This window comes from Ptychodera flava, chromosome 13 (assembly GCF_041260155.1).
Source record: "Ptychodera flava strain L36383 chromosome 13, AS_Pfla_20210202, whole genome shotgun sequence".
NCBI classification, from domain to species: Eukaryota; Metazoa; Hemichordata; class Enteropneusta; family Ptychoderidae; genus Ptychodera; species Ptychodera flava.
The window spans coordinates 19,848,309-19,872,389 of NC_091940.1; the positions used below are offsets into that span (position 1 = coordinate 19,848,309).

General features: G+C 40.6%; 1 protein-coding gene and 1 long non-coding RNA gene across 19 annotated transcripts in view; one reads left to right on the top strand and one right to left on the bottom strand.

Moving 5' to 3' along the window:
• Nucleotides 1-24,081, top strand: part of LOC139147750 (uncharacterized) — a 78,412-nt gene that overhangs the window by 28,933 nt on the left and 25,398 nt on the right. The gene's annotated exons all lie outside the window — the stretch shown is intronic.
• Nucleotides 1-24,081, bottom strand: part of LOC139147743 (sal-like protein 3) — a 121,097-nt gene that overhangs the window by 15,810 nt on the left and 81,206 nt on the right. For 2 of the 18 annotated variants that reach the window (XM_070718920.1, XM_070718918.1), the window contains 4 exons: nucleotides 9,943-9,960; nucleotides 7,918-7,938; nucleotides 7,501-7,521; nucleotides 6,271-6,303 (listed from right to left, as the gene is read on the bottom strand). The exons of 3 other annotated variants lie outside the window; for them this stretch is intronic. In XM_070718920.1, the coding sequence (XP_070575021.1) occupies nucleotides 6,271-6,303; nucleotides 7,501-7,521; nucleotides 7,918-7,938; nucleotides 9,943-9,960 (93 nt within the window). Of the gene's footprint in view, nucleotides 1-6,270; nucleotides 6,304-7,500; nucleotides 7,522-7,917; nucleotides 7,939-9,942; nucleotides 9,961-13,379; nucleotides 13,448-13,780; nucleotides 13,875-24,081 lie in introns of those variants that run through there. 13 more of the 18 variants (XM_070718925.1, XM_070718921.1, XM_070718919.1 and 10 more) reach the window with 11 other exon arrangements.

The window sequence follows — 24,081 nt, forward strand, 5'->3', positions numbered from 1 at the left end:
CTGCATTCTTTTCATCTGTTTCAGTTCTGTCAAGCTCGACTCTTTTGACGGGTATCAAATATTCTTCAAGTTACACGAAACTTTCAAAAAGCGACAGAAAATCTTCGGGGAAACGAAAGCTGTTTGTTTTCCAGGCCACTTCAGTAGCTATGGCGGATTCACAATGGTGTCAAATGTGTTTTGGGGGGAGATGCCTCGGCGGCCATTTTTCACTCACTTTCATTGCAAACAGTCACATTCCACTGCGGACAAAACCATACACATATGAGCTGGCGGAGCAAAATACGGCATAAATCATATAATAACCCTTCTGGTTGAAATACGACTTCACTGATTAAACTCTGAAGGCCACCATCTCAAGCACACAGAAAGCCGAAAAAGGCACAGACCTGTCTGGAAAGTGTAATGTACAGCCACTTATGTGACTGACAGAAATGGGTCGATACAATATAGCGATTATGTTTTATGATACATGGCCTCGGCCAGCATTGACAACTTATGCACACCACCTCCTAAGAAAGTGAGTCTAAACTACAAATTGAGACGTGCCTAGTGAAAGAGAAAAAGCATGGCCAAAATGGAAAATAAATCCACGCGTTCAGTTGGGACCCAAACTGTAACTTCTGTAGACTTTTATCTCTATTTTGAGACTCTGCTTCTTTGATGTGAATTTGGGTGTTTTCTCTCTCTCTTTCTCAAACTGTCCCATTTCTACTCTTTTCATTGACATCTGTCTGGATTTCCAGTTCTAAACAGAGACGAGAGCACTTGAAAATGACTTTTTAGACAGCCTGGTAAAAAACTTTCCCTGCGAAGAACAGCTTGGATGTCAACAAAGCTTTCACTTGAAAAAGCCTGCATCACGAATTATTGACATAAGAGAGAAAAACTTGATGAAACTTCTGGCATTTATGACCAGGCATTAGACCAGTGACTACATGAATATTTTAAGAACCAGTGTTATCGCGGCCAAAATCTTGCAAGAAGTAGGTTTACTGACATAAGGCGGAACCCTTTTTGTCAGGTCGTTTTTTATTATTTTATTTTACTCTGTTTGCAAACCGGAAAGGTCAAACAAGTTAATTATGCCATATATCATAAGAATAATATTTCTAAGGTTATGTCAACAAGGCCATTTGGCAGTGACTACCAAACTTTGTTTGTTGTTGGGCTGTACAGTGAAAGCAGAAATGAGCACACCTGAAAGTTATTTCCCAAAAACTCAACTGGTCTTGTCATGGCTAACAGAACTGCCTACGGTTGGTTGGAGTGGGTTTTCACTTAGACAGTGAATTCAAAAAACAAACCACTCTTATTTGTCTCTGGGGCGGTCAGGAGGGAAATTATATCAAATTCTACGTCATTTGTTTTCATTCCAACTTCAGTGGTGCTCTGTTATGTGCCTGTTTAACCATCAAGTGGTGCCAACGAAAAATGGCGGAATTTCTGTGAATTTCTCGATGTTTTCAAATACCAGGATTCTGATGCAGAGCAGTGATGGCATTCAGAAGACATTTTTTTGTACGGTCAAAGCCTCATTTTTTTTCATATTTGCCAAGATCATTGCATTCCCAGGGGAAAAACAACATGAGTTTTGTATAAATTAGAAATAATTTTCCAGCTCAGGAGAGTGGCCAGAGCAAATAAACATCTGGTGATTTGTTTGAAAAAGCAATCTGCCCGACAGGCATATATGATGGGAATAATAATTTCATAGTTGCGGGCCAAAATTCCACAAATATACAGGGGATTAACGAGCTGCCTTCTCGAGTGTTGCCTTCCTTCATTTCACTCTTGCAAATATTGAAACAGGAAACTCACTGACATCCAAGATGTAATTTTCACTGAAAGGCAATCTTTTGTTGCATGCAAAGCACATAATATAAGGGACGAAAATGCTTCAGGTGTTCCGGCTTCTCATTTCAAGTGGACAAAATTTCCCTCATAACTGGTAATTGCTTACAATGTTTATTTGGATCCCATTCATATTTAGGTGGCAGCCTCGGGGACTGCAATAATTTGAATGATCTTGTGCCCGACACAATCACTTCCCCAAAATAGGTTTTCTTCCCCGATAAGAGACTTTCATTTCCCTTTATATAGGAAAAAAATGTTTTTACTTGTTTGAAACTGATTTGTCATACAGGTAAAAGAAACCGATTGTCTTTTTTTTACCTCGGCGTCATAAAACCGATGAAGTATAAAAGAACAAGAAGATGATGGCGGCACAACTGAATGCAGGGGGAAAAAGTGCACAACTTCACCATCTTGTCTGTTATCTCTCTATACAATTCTCATGAAAAGAAGACAGTTGTGCCTGTAACCAAAAGGTTTACTCGGTCAAAAATAACATTGGAACACTTCAGCGATGAAAATAGAAACTTAACTGCCAACCACGGTTATTTAGAGCTGCCATTTTATTTGTTGTCATAAAGTTTCAAAACAGTTCAGTTCCCACTTGAATTATGAGTATGCATGAGCTTTGTCCTAAAAGCTGACTTTCTATAGGTCCCCCTTTCTTGATCTCTGCCTTCTTTTAATTGTATGACAGAAATGCTTTAAATCTTGATTAACACATCGGGGCATGATTTCAGATTTGAAGAATGAAGAGGGTCAAGGGTCACTAATTCATATCAATATGGCCAAGTGCTGTAAAACTTTGCTCCGTCTTCAGAACAACAAGAATGACCTCAGATGTGAAATTTAGTTTCAGACCTATACAAGTCGTGTCTCATCTTTAAATTCCTACTGTCCGTGTTCCCTCATCCGAAACAACAGATTTTTTTTTTCCTCCTTTCACAAAAAAAAGGCGAGAAGCTATCACCCACCATCAGACACCTCATTTTCAATTCAAAAACTTCAGAAGTTTGTCGGCGAATCTCCAGGTAGTAATAACCCAGTCCCAAGGATTTCCCGAGAGAGAGAGAGACGACAGAATGGATTTCTGTTCCGGCAATGTTGGGAATCAAACCCGACCAAGACACAAGACCAAACCGATAGACAAGCTGTAAATAAAAAACATTTGCCACCCATTTTTGTTTTGTTTGTGGACACGTCCACATACAATTTTTTTTCCTGTGAAGAGGGCTGAGAGTAATACTAAATGGAAGCCATTTTTTTCCCCTTCAGTCAAGAGAGTGAGCTGCCGAGATTGAAAGGATAACACATGCAAGGACATATATGCCTTAATGAAAGGTCATATTCATAAATGACTCAACATGACTGAAATACACGGAAAGTTGATGGAGGAAGACAGGCAGACTTGCCAGTAATTGAACTTAAGTACCAATGTGGTGTGCAGCATATCTTAATGTCTGGCTTAACTCTTCAATTATTTATCATATGGAAGAGAGGCTACCCATATCCTTTGCTGGCGACGGAGAAAAATTTACACTTTTCGGACCGCGATGAAAGTATAAATTTCAACAAAATGAGACAGCCATTAACTTGCTTTTTTTGGGTCATTTTTCAGACAAATGATAGAAATTTCTCAACACGCCCATGGCTACTGTGCATTGTCCATTTCTTATGCACCTGTGCAGACATGGTAAGGCCAAAGCGAACCTGAACTCATGGTGCTATCAAATCCTCCTGGCTGATGGCAAAAAAAATTAATTTTGACCACCCAGGGAGGTAAAATTGAAAGCATTTTGACACCAGCAACGCATATCAGCAGGTCAAGCAGCAATCACACAATGAAATTGACTGCAATACACCGACTGACAGACACAATGCCCGGTGCAGCTTGAATTTCAGAACTCCTATTTAAGCAGAGTAAAACCTGTATAAAGCCAGAACACATTTATTGGTAAAGTGATCACCAGCTACAGAGTCAGCCTTTATGAGCCCAAAGTTTTTTTCTCCGGTTGATTGCAAATACACAATCCTAACAGTTATTTTTCAGATCACAGTGGCCGCTTTGATGAAGGCGAGGGTTTTACTAAATAGTAGGGAATATAAAGCACCATTACCAATCATTAGAACGCTGGAAAATTTCTATTACAGCCGAGCCGAATGTACCACAGATTTTCTCTGGTGGTCCGTAAGCAGAAACAATGGGTCAGAGGAGCGCAAATATTAACATCTGAAATGAGCTTAGGCAGTATTCTGGAGGAACAAAAGTGCCTCTGTTAAGCAAAATTAAGAATCAGTTTGACTAGAAGGTCTTGCCTAATTTACAGCGATAATAGTCTGAAATTCAACCCTAATGCAAAAACCGGACGCAGGGTAGCAGAGATATTAGCAATCATTAGAGAAAATTTTCTCCCAGCCTCCCTTTTCACCAGACCTGATGTTAAAAAATTGGGCCAAATATTTGCCCTGAAATCTGTGTTGCTTCCTGCTCTGTGTATAAAAAAGAATTAAAAGGGGATGGCCTGCAGCAGCCTGGTGGATTCAGAAGTTGACTTCTGTTGTGCGTACCCGACGATGAGACGGCGGGATCGGCTAATTTGCCAGTCCAGGCAAAACAGAGAGTAACTTAACTCTCATAGTAAGTTAGAGGGCAAAGTGAGTGGCAATCACTGGGGTTGGATGCACACTGACGAACTAACTTTAGCACAAAGTATGTCTGCGCTACGCACTCAATTAACATAGCCAACTATACTGGTGACCCAATGCATGTCTGATGTGTAAAGAAACTCGGCGGGGTCAAAGGTTCCCTGCACGACACCCAGTTGAAACAGAAGATTTCCTGGTGAACCAGCATGTAACAACGGTGTCTTCTTAAAGGTTTCACTCACTGATCAGTAGCTCTCCACTCAAGTTGAGACGATACTCTCCCTATCGCATAACCAGAAGTCTGAACATCCAGAGAAATTTCAAAACTCTAAGAAAACTCTCAAGGAAAACAAGGGGTGTGTGAAAGGGATTATCTGCGTACAGCAACAAGACATAATCAGTATATTATATTAACCCTTGAGTGCTGTAATTTTTCCCACCAAAACTTCAGTGCAACATTTTACCAATTTTCATGAATTTTTCTGTAATTTTGGACCGAATGGACATCACATGTCATTGATTAGAGTTTCTTATCAAAATTTTGGCAAAATTATGAAAAAAAAATGACAGGGGTATATTTTATAAAGGCGGCAAAAATTGACTTTAGGCACTCAGAGGGTTAAGATTTTTTTCTGCTGGAATGGTTACAGACTATATTCAGACTTAATTTGCTTACTCTTGCGAAGAACAATGCCAAATAATTCCCCATGTTGTCTTCCGCTCATTACAGAGTTGAAATTATCTCAAAACTTGGCACAGCTCGACTGGAATTACCACAGCTTGGCTATCTACTTCAGAAACTCACAGTTCCCCCCTCCTTCAAGGTCCCTCAGTCTCACCTACCACTGACTGCCAAGATGGCTATCACTTTCTCCAAGTATTTCTGAGCAGTGCCGCCGCATAATTCAGAATTATAAAAGTTAAACTTTTAGCGTGCCTGACATAGCTATCCACTAGATTTATGAAATTCTTCGCAGGATATGGTCATTTCTGGTTCAAGAAGCTTATTTCCTCCCAGTAAACAAATACTTTCTTCATCTCCATAATCTCGGCCGCCTTTGGCAATTCTGGAAACCCTAGAACTAATGTCATTTCCAATTAAAGATGGCTACCTCCATTGTAACTGACTAACTCAAGTCCTGGTGGATTTCAAGCCAAATAAATTTAAACAACATCCTAAGATGTTAGGATTTCTGAATTCTTGACAATTGCAATATTCTAAAGTTAGCCCCTCCGCCACCATAGTTTGGCCCAAACCAACTGTTATCAAATGGTGATTGTGGACCTGTTAGCAGGGAATCGTGGCTAAAACAGGTTAAATTTCACTAAGTTGGTTTGAAAGAGGTTGGCATAGAACAGTGGGTCTCCTTTGGAAAATAGCTGTGTTTTTCTCAGGTCCAGAGCCTGAAAAAGCATTGCATGATTCCAGTCAACAGGCCACACAACATTCATTTTCTAAAAATCAATCTCGCGAAGCATTTCAGGATGCAAGTTTGAGATCATGATTGATTTCACTGAAACCCAGTAACTCTATATCCAATAAGAGCACACTATCCAATTTGTGCTATGGACGTCTTCTATGACTTGGTTACATGATATAAACAGTTTTTGAACAGTCTTCATTTTGTTTGCTGACAACACTGGACTGAGCGTGCACTCAACTCTGCTAAAATCCTGACAAAATACAGACATTTAACAGATAATAAGTAAGAGACAGGCAGGCAAAGTGAAGACAAAACAAAGAAAGAGAGAAAGAAAAAGCCATCTTACCATCTCCATCTCCTGTTGTTTCCATGGTAACATCTGAATTGGAAGGAGAGATGAAGAAAAGAGCACAGACTGTGAGAATTCAACAGAGGTGTTAGGGGGAAATAGAAACAGCTGTTCAGAAAAGAATTTATGAAAGTCCTGGGAAAATATTTTATGAATATGATTAGAGCATATACGGGAGCAATAAAAGAAACTATAAAAGTTTATCAAACATAGCTACCCTTTTATATAGATCTCATAAAGATATTGAAAACTTGTGATAAGAGGTCACAGATCAGGGGTTATGAGAAATATAGTGCCATAATTAAAGAAAGTATACATGTCAGAGTGAGAAAAAAATGCAGCTTATGGACTTCCACCTGTGTTAACCGTTCAAAGTGCCTTCCATAAAAACACCCCGGCCGAAATTTGACTTTCCGAACAGTTGGAAGTCACATTACACTGACTTTGCCAATACAGAAAAGTAGGCTCAACTTGAGGACATTTTATGTGACCTGAAGTGTTCTACTACTTTGATGTGTTCTGTACAGCTCAGATTACCACAATTCCAACAGCATTTTGGTGTGTTTGTGCCCGGAACAAAAAATATTCTTTTAAACGGAGTCAAGAGGTCATGACGACAATAGCGCTGATGAAAGTGCAAATCATGGCGCAGTCAAAATGACTCCGAAAAGTGCTCCCTTCTCAGTGTATGAAAGCTGACAAGGGAAGACAATGTGTCAAAAACAGACACAACTCTTTGAAGTGCTGGCAAAAAAGTCTGGGCCTGACCACTTGACTGAGTTCCCTCCCCATCTGACACATGCTTCACACAAAAAACCTTGGAATATGACAGCTTCCTGGGATCAATGTCCAGAGTTTGTTGACATTTTGACTGAGTCTGCCTTGCCTCCCTGATGATTCCAATATTTTTTTTGTGTTGGCTCCAATCTTAGGTTACATAATGCTGGTGTGTGATGATGCTAATTCTTAGCAAAATACCTGCTCTGCACAAAGGAATTTACTGCCGTTCTCAATAATCATAAAGTTTTCAAGTACTAAATCTCTATTTTTATGACAAGTAATGCAAAGCTCTTTAATTTTATTTTCTATATCCTTTGTGACCAACCAACTTGCCGCACCGGCCCTCTTCCCTTCCTAAAATTCAAGTGACCTGCTATTGTTCCACACACCCTCCTTCCTCTAACTGTCCACTCCCAGGTATCCCAGAGAGAAAACTTGATTACGTACCTTCCATATTTGATGTTTCAGCTGAGAGAAAGAAGAAAGTAGTGTGAGGGTGAGAGTACAGCACGGACAGATTTAAAAGTTGGTAAACACAGGTATGGTGGTAACACACACCAAAAGAAATATGTCCCCATAATAAAGCGCAGCCACCCATTTTTTTTTGACGGTTACTTTATTACAAAGTATAACAAGTAGTTGGCTGTTGTCGTCATGCTGCCATGGCGATTACTATGGCAACCATGAATTTATGAAAGTGAATGGATCTTGACAAGTGGTGTGTTTTGCCGCGGCTTTGGGTCACTGTGCAAAGGAATTTAGTTTTGTTGACATTTATGGCCAAAAGAAATAAATCTTTTCAGAGGTCATAAGAAATCAAAGTGGCAAAGTAAAGAAGAGGAACATGCAAGTTATGACACATACCTTCTTTGGGAGTCTCTACTTCTGTTTTTTTTTTGACAGAGAGGGAAAAAAAAAGAAGACAGAATAAGAGGAAAGTAGCGTTAGTGTTCTGTTCAATAAATACTGTCAGGTAGACAAGCTGACATGTTTGCCCGGTTATAAGAACTTTCCCTTGTGGCTTCAAGTATGTCCTAGAACCATGGGAGGTCCTGATTGCTCAAGTTCCAAGCCTAGTCGGTTTCCTTCAACATTGGCCGCTCTCAATTAAGCCATTACATCAGAATTTGCAGCCCGCTGAAACTCCAGCCCCCACAGGCATAACAATAGCTCTGGTATCTTTTGAAACAAAAAACTAATTAAACTGGAAGCTTCTATTGTGTGGGGGCTACATTACAGCCATTAAATTCTAATAGTTGAGTTTGTTTGCTAATAAAAACATTGATTTTTGTTTATAGCAACAGATTTTTTTCTCAAGACCTCTGCACACTCACGTAACCGTGAATCACGACAACTTCTGGAGAATTCATTATTAAGGATTATTTATACTACAGATAGCTTTCTATACCAGTTAAAAATGTTCAGAGCATTTTAACAACATCTGTGTTTTATACTTGTCAATGATACAGTTTATTTAAAGACCTCTTTCGGTCACGCTTTCCCCCATATGCAATTTTTAAGAGCATCCTCATATAGGACGGGTCCACGGTTTTAAAATTTAACACGGCTATTTTACATGCAATGAACATGGATTTGAAATGTACGACACTGGCGCCAGAGCTGCTATCCGCCACATGACTTTCATCATAAAATATTCGCACGCAGGGATGTTTGTGTTTTCAAAGATTTATGACTTTTTCTGAATCCACAGTGAAAATAAACAGAACTGCAGCTTTTCGCTGAAATTTGACACGTGCCAATGGGTAATATGAGGGCCAAAATCTGGCATTGCTGACTTGTGTGAATAAATGAAACAGAAGAAGCAAAATTATGAGCAAGCTTAAACACTGCGATATTGTGGCGATGGTGTAACCCCAGTGATATTCTGATGGCGAAATTGGATTCTTTGTAACATGGCATCTATGATGAAAGGTCAAAAGGTTTCGTGTTCATTTTAATGGAAATTACTGTCAGCGATACGCAGAAACATGGGTATCACAATATGTTGGCAAAATATGAATCTAATAAAATGAAAGCCATGCCTCTGTCCTTGTCTGAACATTGGGATTCTAAACCTCCACTGTTCACATTCAGTGTACAGTGCCTTACAGCTCCACCCTCTCACCCCCTCCCCCCACCCCACTTCCCCTGTCTAGAGGTCGCACTTTGCCTATGTGCTTGGATACAGCCAAATAATAATGGTAAAAAGGAATAATAAGTTGATGTATGATAATTTTTATTGAATTAGGCAGATTACGGATAGTCAAAGTATATGACAACATTTACGTTCTAACTGGCACAAGTAACAGAGCAGATGAAATTACAAACTTGTGCACTGGCATTTGCATATGAAATGTTGGTGTAAACAGGATGACAATTGCCCCTTTATTTGCCAAATTATGGATTAAATTTGTTTTTACTGTGGTGAGCTTTTCCCTTTTTCTACAAGGACATGATGTGATGGAATGCAAACTTGAGATTCACCAGTGTTATTAATATTACATACGAGCAGAGTGTGTCTCACAAAAATGAAAGTCTGTAATTGTAAAGTGTTCACTTAGGTTGTACTTTCTTCAACCAGAGACAGCTTTTGACTGTCTCTATCAAAACAATCACACGCTATCACGAGAGTTTGCATCCCAGCACAAAACTTGAACTTGAATAATATTTGAAACTCAGAACCCAGTGTCTTAGTTAAGGTACTGAAAAATTCATATCATTTTGATTTTGTACGAAGTGAACACCTTTGATTCAGTTTGATTTTTGCAGAGGACTGGTTGTCAACTAGTGGTGATACCTGTGACAGCACAATGGAGGAATTTCTCAGTTGTGGCAGAGTGAAACAAGGAAATACATTTTTTTTACAGTGAGAGAGAGAAAAAAGCTTACCTCCAGGATGATCAACTCCTGTAATCATAGCGAGGATAGGCGTAGATAGCGAGGAGACAGAAAGAGAGAGAGAGAGAGAGAAAGGAGAGAAAAAATCAGAGAGTCGTGATTAGTCGTCGATTCAGAGGAAAAACACATCGATTGTTGTTAGTAAATCCTACACCGGGTGGAAAAGTAATATACAGGGGTGGTGTGAGGCAGCACCAGAGTCTAGCCCTGAGAGAAATCTACACCTGCATGTGTCTAAAGACAGATTATAACGATAAAGAGAAGGATAAACAGTTAAATTTCCAAATTATAAGATGGGTGTTCTGATCAGGCAAAAACTACAAACTAAAGAAGTTTCAAGCAATCGACCACAGTGTTTCTTATTCCAGAGTTCAGTTTTAATTTCAGCAGAATTTTTCTAAACTTTTCCATGAGCTTATATAAATAGAGAAAGATTTTAGAATACAGGTAGGCAAGCATGGAGGGGGACTTTAGGCAGGCGTATCCCAGAGAGAGATGAAAAAAGACAGCTTTTTATTTTTAGGAGGAAAACAAAATTGTTAGTGAGTTAGTTGCTTACCAAAATTCTAAGGGGATTTGTTAGGCATCCTCTGTAAAGAACAAAAAGCCAATTTTTCAAATGGATAGTCAAAACCTTTAGACTTGAATACCAATGCTCTTTTTCCAGCCCCCCCCCCTCTATTTTATTTTTCATAATTTAAAGCATTTGATCTCAGCGTGAGTCTGACTGTGTTTGCATTAGCAGCACAATGCAGCAAGGAAGAGGGTTAGCTGGCTGCTGATCACGGCCAGAGGGGCCGTTGAGTTATGGTGGCTAGTGATGGAGGTGAAACCAGGAGTCTTCTTTATTAATCACACAAAGAAATTTCACCAAATGGAGCCGTTGGATAAACTCTAACTACCTCGTAAAGTTTTCAACCTCTCTAATGACCGGCCCCTGAGGCCAGCTTGTACATTTTCCTAATTATAAGTCAAAAATGTAAAGTCCCCGGCTCTTCATCTTTTTAATATCGACAGATAGGCGTCGCTCGGAATCACGACCTTCCCCGGCCAAAAAATTTTTTTCCAACGTCTTAGCTCTATCCCTCGGTGTAATTTTCTCAGGTAAGCCCTGAAGACTTTTTCCCCGTGCACAAATGAAAACACGTTATTACCGATATGGAGATATGTGCATCCTGCAACTAGCCGAGGCAATTAGAATTGCAGCAGAGTTTAAGCCCATCAGCCAAAAGATGGCATAAAAATATTCCTTGAGGGGATTGCCTGCTAACTTGCACAGAGGCAACAGACTGACGCTAAGAAAGATATATCAGTGAGTTGTCTTTTTTTCCCCCCTATCTAAATTGGCCCCAGGCATCAACTTGGAAATTAAAATCTTAAAAAGCTTGACATTTTTGTCAATTGATGGGCTTATCCGTCATCAGCACTAGCTCTAACAATCAGGAGAAGCAGCGTTATGTCTCCACTGGATTGATCTCACAAACGTATATTTTGCATTTCCAATATGGAATTTCAAGCCAGGTCAACCTCGTCTTTATCGTTTAGTATCTTCTTTTTTTTTATTCCCATACACTTTTGATTGGTGTTTTTATCTATATAAACAGCCTCTCGCTTCCTTTTTTCATGGAACAGACCCGTCCTCATCCTTTTGTTTGCTGACTGATATATACACACAATTGCAAAAATTTTGAAAAGCCTGAAAGTGAAAGAACTCTGGAAATGAAAAGATGTTTTTTAAGTTCAGTCACTGCTTCTGCATTGAAGTACAGGCTACTCTTCCTGCTTCCACTACTCAATTTCCCTTCTGAAACATTGTGTTTTCAATATTTTTCTGCCTACCGTTGATAGGACTCCGGTATTCAGCAACGCCAGTTGATCTCACACTATCTCATTTTCCACACTCAGGGGCAGTAAGGTATCACCCCTAGCTGCAACAGGATGTAATTTCCACTGCCCCCCTCCTCCCTCACTGGTTGGTGTCAGACCTTTTGAGGGAACTGGGGCAGCACCCCCCCCCCCTCCTTACTGCACTCGCAATACACTTCAATTACCCCTACATGGTGGGCTTTTCCTAATGAATCATTTATGTACCATTGCATTGCTATGGAATCAATTTTCATATTTTTCTGACGGAGTAAGCGTGTATGACTTCTCACTTTCTGCCTCTTAAGTGCACTACAGATCCACTAGACATCAGTCATGCGAGATGTAGCCTGCTGCCATTTTGCTGCGGCCCTAGCTGCCACGCCACGCCATAAGGCAGCATGCATGCTCCACTCGCAGCATTCCCGGCCAAATCACAGGCAAACTTCTTCACAGTATGCACATGGCTGTGGGACTTAAAGGGGAAAAAACCTACTATTTTAAATCACTACTAGTTGACTCTAAAATTACACAGCAATTACACAATCTTTGGAAAAGCTACTCACCGAGCTAAACAGCCCGACAGCCACTCCAGCCTAGTGTAATTATACCCGTCACACACCAGACAGATTTATTTGTTTTGCGAATTCAAAATTACGCTTATTAATAGCAATCACAGCTTATTGGGATAAAAAACAGCTTTTTTAAAAGCACAGCCGCAATCAACGATAGTGCTGTTATTTATGGTGAGATCAGTAATTCGGGACTGCCAACTTTCCCAGGATGTGCAATTTTATAGCTATTACACACAATGATAAGAGCGACCCATTTTATACATCTTTTTTCCATCACGCTACAAAATGGTGATGTAGCCAGCGCTGTGAAAATCCTTTTCTGGCAGAGTCCGGGTTCAAGAGACGCCACCAACCATACGCCTGGCAGCCTAGCTATCATTATATTTGCGGATGAGCAAAAAATTCCCAAATATCCCGGCATTGTTGGTTTGTAAATCCCATCAGCACAAACTGATATGATATGACAATGTCACCGATATCCCCAAGCACATGAGAGCTGCTTCTGATCTTTGACCTCCGACCCTTAAAATACAGCTGATACCAGTCACAATAGATACCAACTTGTCAAATGATAAGAAATCATTGATAAATATATTTTGTGTAAACAAAACAGTGACCATCCTTCAAAAAAATTTTGGAACTTGATCGATATGATATTTCAACAATGGCAAAGGTTACTCTTCCCAAAGGTTCCCACCTGCCACGGTCTTCCTCCATCTGGAAACTGATTGTCTCTTGACGCCATCATTCCAAAACTGTACGGCTTTTTCTAACACCAACGACTAGATGTTTCCTTTCGACCTTTCTGCCATTGTTCTAAGTTTTCAAACAAATTAACTGTTGAACCAGCATTTCTACAACGTATGTGAAACTTTCTGCTAATGGCATGAAACGTAAGAGTCGACAGCTTTCAGAGTATGACGCCATTTTTTTCCCCTTAAGCTAGCTTTCTTAAAACCAAACAAAGACAAGATTCACGACGTACCATACCTGCTTCAAAAGTCATATACTGTATGTAACCGGCCAGTCACTCATATATTTTGACAGAATCACACACACACTGCCGAGCTTTCAAAATGTCAGCCGGACAAAGAGCTACGAAAACATTCCGCGTTGGGAACGCTGCCAAGATTGTTGAGTTTTTTTATTTGCCAAATTGGCAGCATTAATTTCACTTTGTATTGACGACTGTAATTATTACCTGCGCACACTACCTTGTTGACATTCCAATGGCCGGTGTAATACAAAACTCTCACCTGGTATGAATATTCATGACTTCAACACAACAAAAACTTCACCCACAGAAAGGTGACGACAACGACCGCGAAAAGAAACGAGAGTTTCGACAGGTAGAGATGCATGAACGTGAGTAAATGGCAGGGCAGACCTACCTGCAGGTCAAGTGCACCCACAGGATCCCCACTCTCTCCGGAAAGAGTGAGAGACCACCTCAACATTACAGGTGTCCACAGCTTTTCCCCAGATGTTACTGTTGTGTTAATTTAATGCAGTTACACACCATTAAACAGCTGCTTTGTGCACGCTACAATAGCCCGCCACAAAATGTCTTCAAAAGTCACCGAAAAAAATGGCCTAAGCGGACTTATAAAATTATGCTTTGGCTCACACGCACTTACAAATCATGCCTGAAATCCATAATTAGTCCGGAAAGAGAGACCACACAATCTCCGGCCATTTGAGGAAAAACTGGTCCAGTTGGTTTTGTCAAACTGTAATGTATTGAAAAGAAAACTGATCTCGTGTGACTTGTTCGTGTGAACTAGAGCAACTTGACACGGAATGGCACCCTTCTTGTCAAGCTCTCCTCAGACAGGGGGATAATGGCTTCTCTATCAATCTTCAAAGTTGTACAACATTTTCTGTGTGAGTTGCTGTCATGAGCAACATAATTGGTGCATTGTAAAAGTGGGTGTACAAACAATGTGAAGTTGCCCAACATGACAAGTCTCAGCCTCACTACTTGTCAATGTGCTTTTGATAGACTCAACCTGCACCTCAAATCCCTGGCTGCCCTACCCAGACAGACACCAAGCTTTGGTACGACCTGACAGAAATTGGCCGAAACCATATTTATCCAGGGGGACAAAGCCTCAAGGGTTGAGAGGGCTACGACTTGACCAGTTTGACAACATGTAAAGTACTTCATATCAGTAACGTTCAAATATTGGACCAGAGCCAACACCACTTTCCTGTTATTGTCACATGTTCAGTCTGATTGCTGTCAGAATGCCAAGTCGCCAGAGCAGACAAGTTTCATTTCTCTCTCACACAATAAAAAGGCATAATTTTCATGGCAATAAATTTTACAGGGGGAACGATTTGTCATTTTCCTTTGATATTTCAATAATTACTGTTTGACGAACTAACACACTGTTGACCATAATGATTGTTGAACAACTACTATGATTTGTGTGTGCTGCGATGATAACAATTCTCTGTCTCTGCCTTTCCTGAAAAACTGACTGACTCCACCAAACAGGAGAGTTTTTTTGACTGTGAAGACCAGAAAACATCCACATTGCAACATAACGTACTGTTTCAATGAAGCACTTAAGTGTGTTTCCGATCACAATACACCGACAATAATCATCATTAAAGTTTCATATGGGTAACACAGGACACTTGATCTGCCCATCTGTCAAAGTGAAAAAAGGGAACAAGTTTTTGCAAATCACAAGAGAACATGGAATAATTATAATTAAAAAAGACACACGCATCGCCAAGAAATTTATCCACAAACCGTACAGAGTCCAGATATTTATGTTTCGGAATGTTAACATTTCCAGCATGTTATCCGGCCATAAGCTGCTAGCTGATACACATGTGACAATGAAAATATGCGTTATAATCTTCCAGTACGGAATGGTATCTGCAGCTGACAACACTCCATTTCCTTTTTTTATGATGGCCATTTCCAAACTATGAACTTTCAAAAGATTGAAGAAGCACCTAAAATGAAGACCAAGGCAGCTTTCAAATAAATAAAACATTATCACCTCCCTGTGTGTGATCTGTCACAATTTATCCCTCCTGTGAACGTATCTACACTCACTCAGACACGTCCATAAAATAAATTTTCATTTACTGTGGTCAGAACAAACTGGTACAGAACTTATTCCCTCAAACAAACTCAAAAAGAAGGAATTTCAAATCAGTGGTCGTTATCAGCACAAGCCGTTATCGTGCTTTCAGGGAAAAAAAAGAAAAGCACATGCCGAAACAAACTCGAATCAAATAAAATATATATGGGGGAAAACATCTCTCATTCATTGAGATGAAGGTTTTCACACCATCTAAAACCGAAGCAATCAATTTTAATCACTGGCTTGAATTCTAAACAGTAGCAGATGGATGGTGTAGACATACTTTTGAGGTAGAACTGCCTTGCGGAGACAAAAGGTTAAATCATCATTTTGTCAGCTAAGGCTTCCTTGATCTCCAAGGATTGGCTAGGGTCTAATAACACCTGAACTTACCCTAGCTCTCTATAAATAACAACACTTTTTTTTCTCTCCCCTTCTTGTGAGAAATGAGACAATGAACATTTCTTTCACCTTGCTGGTAACACCTACAAACTACAGCCCCAGCCACAGACCAGGACTTCAGCATAACAAAGCGATACCCTCCCCTCCTTACAAAGTCACTAATTCTTAGAATTACCTTTTGCTCTGTACAGAGTGGTGCATCCCATGGTGGCACAGATGTGCCAGGTCTTACTCTCTTGATAAAGTAATAGGCGCATCATTAAAATATCTGCAGATAATTTTGCTAATGAACTGCAACTGGAAATGAGCTTGCAGGAGACTGAAACAGATCTGATGTGCCACTCGCGTGTCAAGTTTTCTCAAAATGCCGGTCGAGCTAAAAACCTTGAGAGACTATTACCCAGGCAATCTACATTTCAATATTATTCTATTTCACTCACACTCTGAAAGTTGTTGTCTCTCTGCAAGTGTTGTTCCAATATTGCCTTTTTTTTGGCGCAATGAAATTTGTGATGTCAATCTCCACGGGTGATTCTATTTCACAGGATGTTATGATGAAGTTATGCCCGTCTTGCCTGATTGGAGAAAATAATATGCACAAAGAGTCCAGCTAAACTGCGTAGTTTTGTGCTCATTTGACAGGTGAAGATGAAATTTGTGTCTTTCCTTCAGCTTGATTTATTTCTGCTCCATTGGTTCTGTTGGTGGCATTCACACAAAGTAATACAGCGACTGATTGGCAGCTGAATGGCTCAGAGTGAAAGGAAAAAAAAGAACCAAAACCATACTTGTCACTCCCCTGAAATTTGAAATCTGTGATTCCAAAATGGTGAGCTACTTCTGATTGGTCAACTGCAAAGCCACAAGAGACACACACCATCCAATCAACATGTCTGATTTCCATGAAGCCAGGTGGCGTTGTATCGTTTTTTCCCCCCTGAACGCAGATTTTAGCATGACACACGGGTCAAAAGCTCCCCCATAAAGGGGAGCCCTTGTGTCCCAACTGTATATTCCCCGTCTCAAATTGCAAAACAAGACGTGAACCGTACATCAACTATGCATCGCAAAACTCCCCCGTTCGCCATAAGAATTCCAAACCGTGGATATCAAAATGTAAGAAGTGCAGAATTCCGACCTGCAAACATCTAAATTCTGCCTTTCATTATGCTACAAGCACAACATCTGCTGTAAAATTCTAAGCATTCCAGCGCTGACCACTTTTGTCATACACAAAACCTGTGTGCTGTGTACAGCTTCCTATATTTCCCAGCTCTATTGTTGTTCACTCATCCAGCAAAAATTTTACCAGTCTTCAATCCATCACACAGATTTCAAATGCCAAAATTTGCTTTGTTCGACCAGGCCTGGTTATTTTGTTTCATTTTCCTTCAGGGTGCGGCCTACAGCCCATTATAAGTGTGTTTTTCACCCCTTTTCTCCTAGGTGTGGTGCTATTCACAAAACAAGATTAAAATTCTCCCTTTTCAAATTTATGTTCTTTTATTTATGTCCTGCTGTATTCAGTGCACACAGAGACAAAAAAGGTTGACGGTCTGGGTGCAAGGAAGCAAACTTTCACTGAAGCATAACTAAGAATAAATATTTCTCTGCTGCTGAGATCTCAAAATTTCAATGAAAAGAAGAGCTTCCCATGTGTAGGATTCAATTTTTGTCCACCTTTTTTGTCTGTCATTATAATAGAAGGTACGTCTGACACACCAAATAAACTGAATTAGCAGGATTAATCAGCGGGTGAAAGGAAATCAAAATTGTTACTTGCTGGGGATGTTTCTATTTTCTAAGGTGCCACAGAGTAAAAAGATCATTAACGAGAGCGAGACACCTCCTAATGACAGGTGTGTGGTTGATGACTTTGCATTTGCCCTCATCACTCTGGGAGATATTGGCTGGAAAACACTCGTTGGCTCTGCCTTGGAAGATAACGGATCAAAAACGGCATCTAGTGGCACTAATGCACCCCTAAACCATTTCAGCACTCTCTGGGCGCATGCAGCATTACACACGCAGGAGACAGAGAGAGAGAAAGTAGCTTGAGACGCGATGGACGTCTTGCAGACACAAAAGGAAGGTGGTAGGGGAGGGAATATAACCAAGTGTACATCCTGCTTTGTTTATTCAGATGAGCAGCGATATATCATATATCCACCACACCCCCCCTGTACGAATACAAAATGGAGAAATCCACTAAAATGCATGACAAATCAACTGCTTGCTTGTGTAGATTATTGATAGCGATCTCATTCTTCCACCCACCATTACCCAAATGACTGTTAATTATACCATTTTATCGAGCTTTCCGCATCTCCCCTGTATGATCTGCCGTCAGACGAGACCGAACAGAAAAAAGAAACACGATCATGCACACACAAAAAATTGACACATGCACTTTAAACTTTAAGTTGTGCTACTGAAAGTTCATTTTAAAAATAACATTCTGGATGACACTCAACTATTTAGCTGAGAAGTCTGACTTAAAATTAAGAGATCAGGCCCATGCATCAAGTTACTGTGAAAAAGCCTCAGCTTTATGCACACAACTTTCACGGAGTTGCATGACGCAACAGTTGGACAAAAATACATGTTTCAAACCTCAAACTATGTTCTTATCCAGGACCTTTTTTTTCCTTTTTGTTTGTCTTGAAGCTTTTGTAAGACTGTCTACCGGCCCAGGTCCCACTTTTCTTAACTGGAGGTCGACCGTCTCAACATGGAAGGACCTGTTTACTAGACTTGGTAACAATTACACTTCAACTGCACATCTACATATCAGTGCGAAATTCACTTTCAAAGGGAGATTACACAATCGTCCATAGTATGCCCTTCATCCCATGCAACCGGGGCGCTGGGGGTTTTTATGGCCCAGACTGTGCTTGCTGAAAAGCAACCAGATAAATCATCCCTACATCTGTTTACTGGCAGTGTTATTTTATGTAGACAATCCTTCAAACGGGGGACAAAGGGTACCTCGGAAGGGAAAAGTCTTTTCAGTAATTTTGTGGTGCCAAAGTACACTCTGCGAGTTTATCTACATATTTTTATTGCATACGCGTTGGTAAATGCACGGCCTTTTCAGCCGGACCGGAAGACCATAGAATGCACAATAATGGGCACAAAGCTCCATATTGTTTTGCTCAATACCAGCATAAGTCTCTATGCTGATTTCCTTTTAGTCAAGTTTTAATAAAGCCACTCTCCTTGAAAAGAAAAGAATTTCAACTACAGAGATGTTAGTGTGCCAGAGTGGCAAAGCTTGGGGTATTAAAAAGTTCTCATCTGATGGGGTTGTGACCCCGCAGCAATGGAAACATACGCATTTTAGGGGAAAGTACTCTGGAAGGGGGGGGGGGGGCAAAAAACTTAAGACAGTTCACCTTTGGTATTATCGCTAACACGGACCAGTGATGATGGGCACACATATCTGGTTTCATCCTCAGCATTACAGAAAATTACATAATCTGCCCATCCTAAGTCTGAACTCCCAAGAAGGAAGTACAAACCCCTATGAAAACACCAAAGAGAAAATTGACCACCATAGAAAAGGAAGTAAAAATAAGACAGGTCTGTCTTTGCATGAACTCCATTGTAATTTCAATCACCATGTTTTCAATTGCGAGTTCTGTACAAAATTCCTTGGATTATTCCATTCAATTATCCTTGAAATCTAGCTTCCAAACAGAATATTTCAAGACAATAGTCCAAATACTTATGCTAATTTCTCGTCCAAGCTGAAAGGGCTCGTTTTGTTTTTACAATTTTACTTTGAACAGACACCTCCTCAAGATTGATTCGCACTGTCACATACATGTGTACAATACTAATAAGATTTACAATTTCCAGGTAGACAGAGCCCAGAGACTCGGATTTGTAGCGATGATCAAATTAGATTGTTCAAATTTCATCCCACTTTTAGTAGCCCGTTGTTTATGCGACAATCGCTCGGTCAATCAGCCAACCAGATTAAGTCATATATTTTTGGTGATCAAACACACTGGCTAGCAGCTTTAGTTTCATCAAATTAATCTAAATAATGCCATCTCCTATCTGTCCATATCTTTCAATTAGTTCATCATTAACAATTTCAAATGGCAATATCTTGAAAAAGAACCCGGCTGCAAAATATGGCAGAAGCAGCTGTCGTGTACCTGGAATATCCACCTTTGAGTCGTGCACAAGGTGCTTTCACCTTTTATTGTCGTTTCGTGTGTCTGCGCCCGACCAAGAGGCAGTTCCGAGAAGTCAGACAGATTATAATCATTACTGCCAACACGTGTCTGCCCATACCGACTGTAATCTCTCCCTAGTGTTCAACCCACTGCGTAGGGCACTCGCAAAGGCACCGGCTACACAGTCGTCCCGGTGAACCAGAAATTGAACGGTCTGACCTTTCCCTGTAACACATTCTGCCAACCATGCGTTGGTTCCCTGGCCCTCTCTTCTCAGTGAAAAACAATCAACCTGCTGTATCGCAGTGATTTAGATTCAGCTGAAAATACTCGAGACGGGCAAGACTAGGATTACCACGTTTTCTGAGTCTCTAAAGCGACGGATGTCAATCAATGAAAAGCGACTCCCTGCAGACCTGTCCCCAAACATTCCTACATGTTAGCATCAAATGAAAATTGAAAGGTATATGCAACCGAAGTAAAAAAAAACCCTAGTGCAGTGAAACATAATTTCCATCATCATCATAACTTCCCATCCAATTTGCTCAATCATTTCCTAACATCCATTTACTTCTAATTACAATTCTATTATTAATCTGTGGACTTCCTGCAGCAATAATTGACCCCATGTGCAAACTAATCCCGCAAAAATGTTACATGTGTGTTATCGGGGTCAAAGGGTATAAATCAGAGGCCAAACCAATCATATGAGGGAATTGAATACATCTGCCTCCAGTCTTTCCCTCATTGAACAATCTGGTGGTGACGATACGCCTCCCCCTTATCCACTGTACAAGCACACGCTGAACAAAGCCACACAATCCGAGCACTGAAAAAAACTACCAACACATGGTTACTCTCACTTATTCCGCAGCCTCTATCAAGTTTCATCGTCAGAAAAATATCAAATTTTCATTTCTATTTCGAGTTTACACACCCACTCCAGGATGAATGATAACCATATTTCTTTCTCATTATCCACTCTTTGACTCGCTTCCAACCAAACCATAATTTTTCTCTCCTCCCTCTCCGAGATTTCCCACACTGATAACGGTACCATTTCTTTCTGTAATTTACACCCAACCATAATAATTGTCGACAATATCACATTAATTTCATGCAAGATCTGTACACAGGCTGTCAATCGACCGAGACGTAGGTCTGAAAAAACTCTCAGCAGAGTCTATGAAATCAATCACTGGGACATTGATGGACTTTTTTCAATGCCACAGTGTTTATAATGATGGACCCTCCCAGTATCTGACACAGACTCAAACGCTACAAGTCTCGTGGCTAGTGCTTTACTAGAATACTGAGTATTAGAGAAGAATTTGCTTTGCTGGCTTGAAAAAAAAAAATTCTGGAGCAATTGCTGCACACGTGGTGTCACCGAAACCTGAAACTGTGATCCCCTTTAACGCTGCACATATTTTAAAACTTAACATCAATCTTGGAAAATTTACAGGATTCAGACAAGACGTTGGCCTGCCCCTCCGCCTGGGCAACCCCTCGTCATGACAACTGGACCAAAATAAAGGGCATGTGGTAAATTGCAGAGGATCACGAACACGAAATTCTGTAGCTGCAGTGCTGCAATATGAACGAACAAATCTGCAGCTGAGAAGGAGAAAAGAGAGAGAGAGTGATGCAATCCCACAAATCATCTTCCAAGTACTTTTCCCAGGTAACATCTGAAACCTTAACAAACTTTCAAAAGAGGTCGCGACCCCTGATCACCCACAGTAGGAAGGAGATAACACAGAGCAATGGAGGGGATGGAGAGAAGCAGATTCATCATCATCATCATCATCATCATCAGATAGAGAAGATGAAAGCTAAGTAACAGCGCCCAGCAGGAAACCAAAATTATCAACTTCCTATTTATATTACCCATAATGGTCTTCTCTATCACAATAGTCGCACAGGAAATCGGGGGAAAAATGAGAGAAAAACTTTATGTGGCTGGTTAATTATGGCAGACATGCACTGGCTGAGTCATGTGTCAAGTGTTCGTATATCAAAACTTGACAGCACATTAAATATCATTACAAAGTACATGTGTGCCTGCATTATCTCGCTCACATGGGCAAATCGGGCTGGCAAGGCTGTAATCTGTGATGGTTTCAATATGAAACAACTCAAAATTCTCACACTTTTCCCCTGCTCCCAGATAACAATGGGGAAAGAAATATTTCCCCTGGATGTGTGACTCTGGTTTCACACAGGAACAGTGAACGGTGGCATTCATCTGTCAAGAATTTAACACCCAGCATGAATCATTACAGGGATGATGAAAGTCGTTGTCAGATTTTTGATACAGAGGTTTCTTTCTTTTTTTTTTCTTTGGGGGTCCCAAATGACGCCGTGATTTGTTGCTCGCTGAAGTGTACGAAGCAGAGAAAGATGTCTGTCCCTGCCAGTCTTGTGCAGATTTGTTTCGGACCATATTTCATCCACAAGGGCAGATTTGCGAGATCAAAACCCCCTTTGTTTATACCATCCTGAACAATCAGTGACAGCTAAGACTTTAATGAGCTCATGAAAAATGGAGCAGATTGACCATCTTACATGGTCTGCCGAGCAAATTAATGCAATTTTGCCTTTATTATCTATGTATGATATCTTGGCTGGGATAATCTAGCTCAGTGACCAGGTATATCGCCACGGCTTATCAACGACACAAAACATCATCAACTCCTCCCATCCCTTGGTCAGCGAGTGCCCCGGCTCTTTGTAACTATTCAGATGTGAAATGCTAGGTCGCCATGGATCCTGCGAGATGCTGTTCAGCCTCCCTAAGGCCGTCGATGCTCACTCAGGCCTACAGGACTGCACAGATAGACTGCAAATTTTATGACGTTGCCATATCCAACATAAACCTCTCATTTAAATTTTCTTAGCACTGATTGTGTCTATAATCTGATAGGCTGCTGCCAACAGCATCAGTGGGTTGTCCTTTTTCTCTCTCCACTTTCCATGTTGGTTAAAACCAAGCACGTTCACAGGAACACAAATGCAGTGATAGGCCATGACTGTTTGGCCTGAGAAAAACGTACACAGACAACAATAACAAGATCTTCTTTGCCCTTTGGTAAACAGACATGAACTTGAGACCCCTAACTTCATCAAAGATGTTCCACACAAGCTGACAAAGGCATAAGGGGAAACAGTTTTTAAGATGATCTAGTGAAGTTTGCCTGTCTGCAACAGGAATTCAAAGAAGTCCGCCGACCATTTTGATCTATGACTGCAGCTGAGGGACAACTGGGATTTTGTTTTTTTCAGAGCCTGAGAGCCTGGACACTGGGAATATTAAGTACCACATGAAGGTGATTTGTCAACATCAACAATGGGATGAGCATTTACCTGAGATGGTTATCACTCCGGGATGGCCATGACCACGGCAGGTACTGGTGCACTCCACTGGCATCTGTTTAATCAGTGGACGGGCCTTGGCAGATCATAACTGTATATGAATAAGTGTGATCAGCTGTCGTATACCCATCATACCTCACAACTGGTCACTTGCAAAATCAGCAGGCAGACTAAGGAGCTACTAGATTTATTGGCCACACAGATGCGGGACTTTATATATATATATATATTTTTGTTTCATTCCCTCCTCCCACCCAGTCACAAATTTAGTAGTGGCCAGAAACATAAGTAGCCTTCCGCATATCATGCAGATGATGTGGCGATGCAAATGTGGGGTGTCGTTTATCATTTATACATATCTCGCTGTTGTTGTCATTAGCGGACAAGATGCCGTTCTGAATAATTAATAGCGGTAACCTCATCTCTTTCCACTGATGATAATTCAGCTTTGTCCACAAATCTCGGTTCTTTGTCGCTGACAGCCAGGTCCTAGATGCCGTATCATCCGTTATCTCCAGACACACACCATATATGGTCATCCGAGGATGAAACTGGACACTGTTGGCTAGCAACCCATCTCCTCATCCACTTCATCCATCCCATACCAATGTGTCCTGTGCTAAT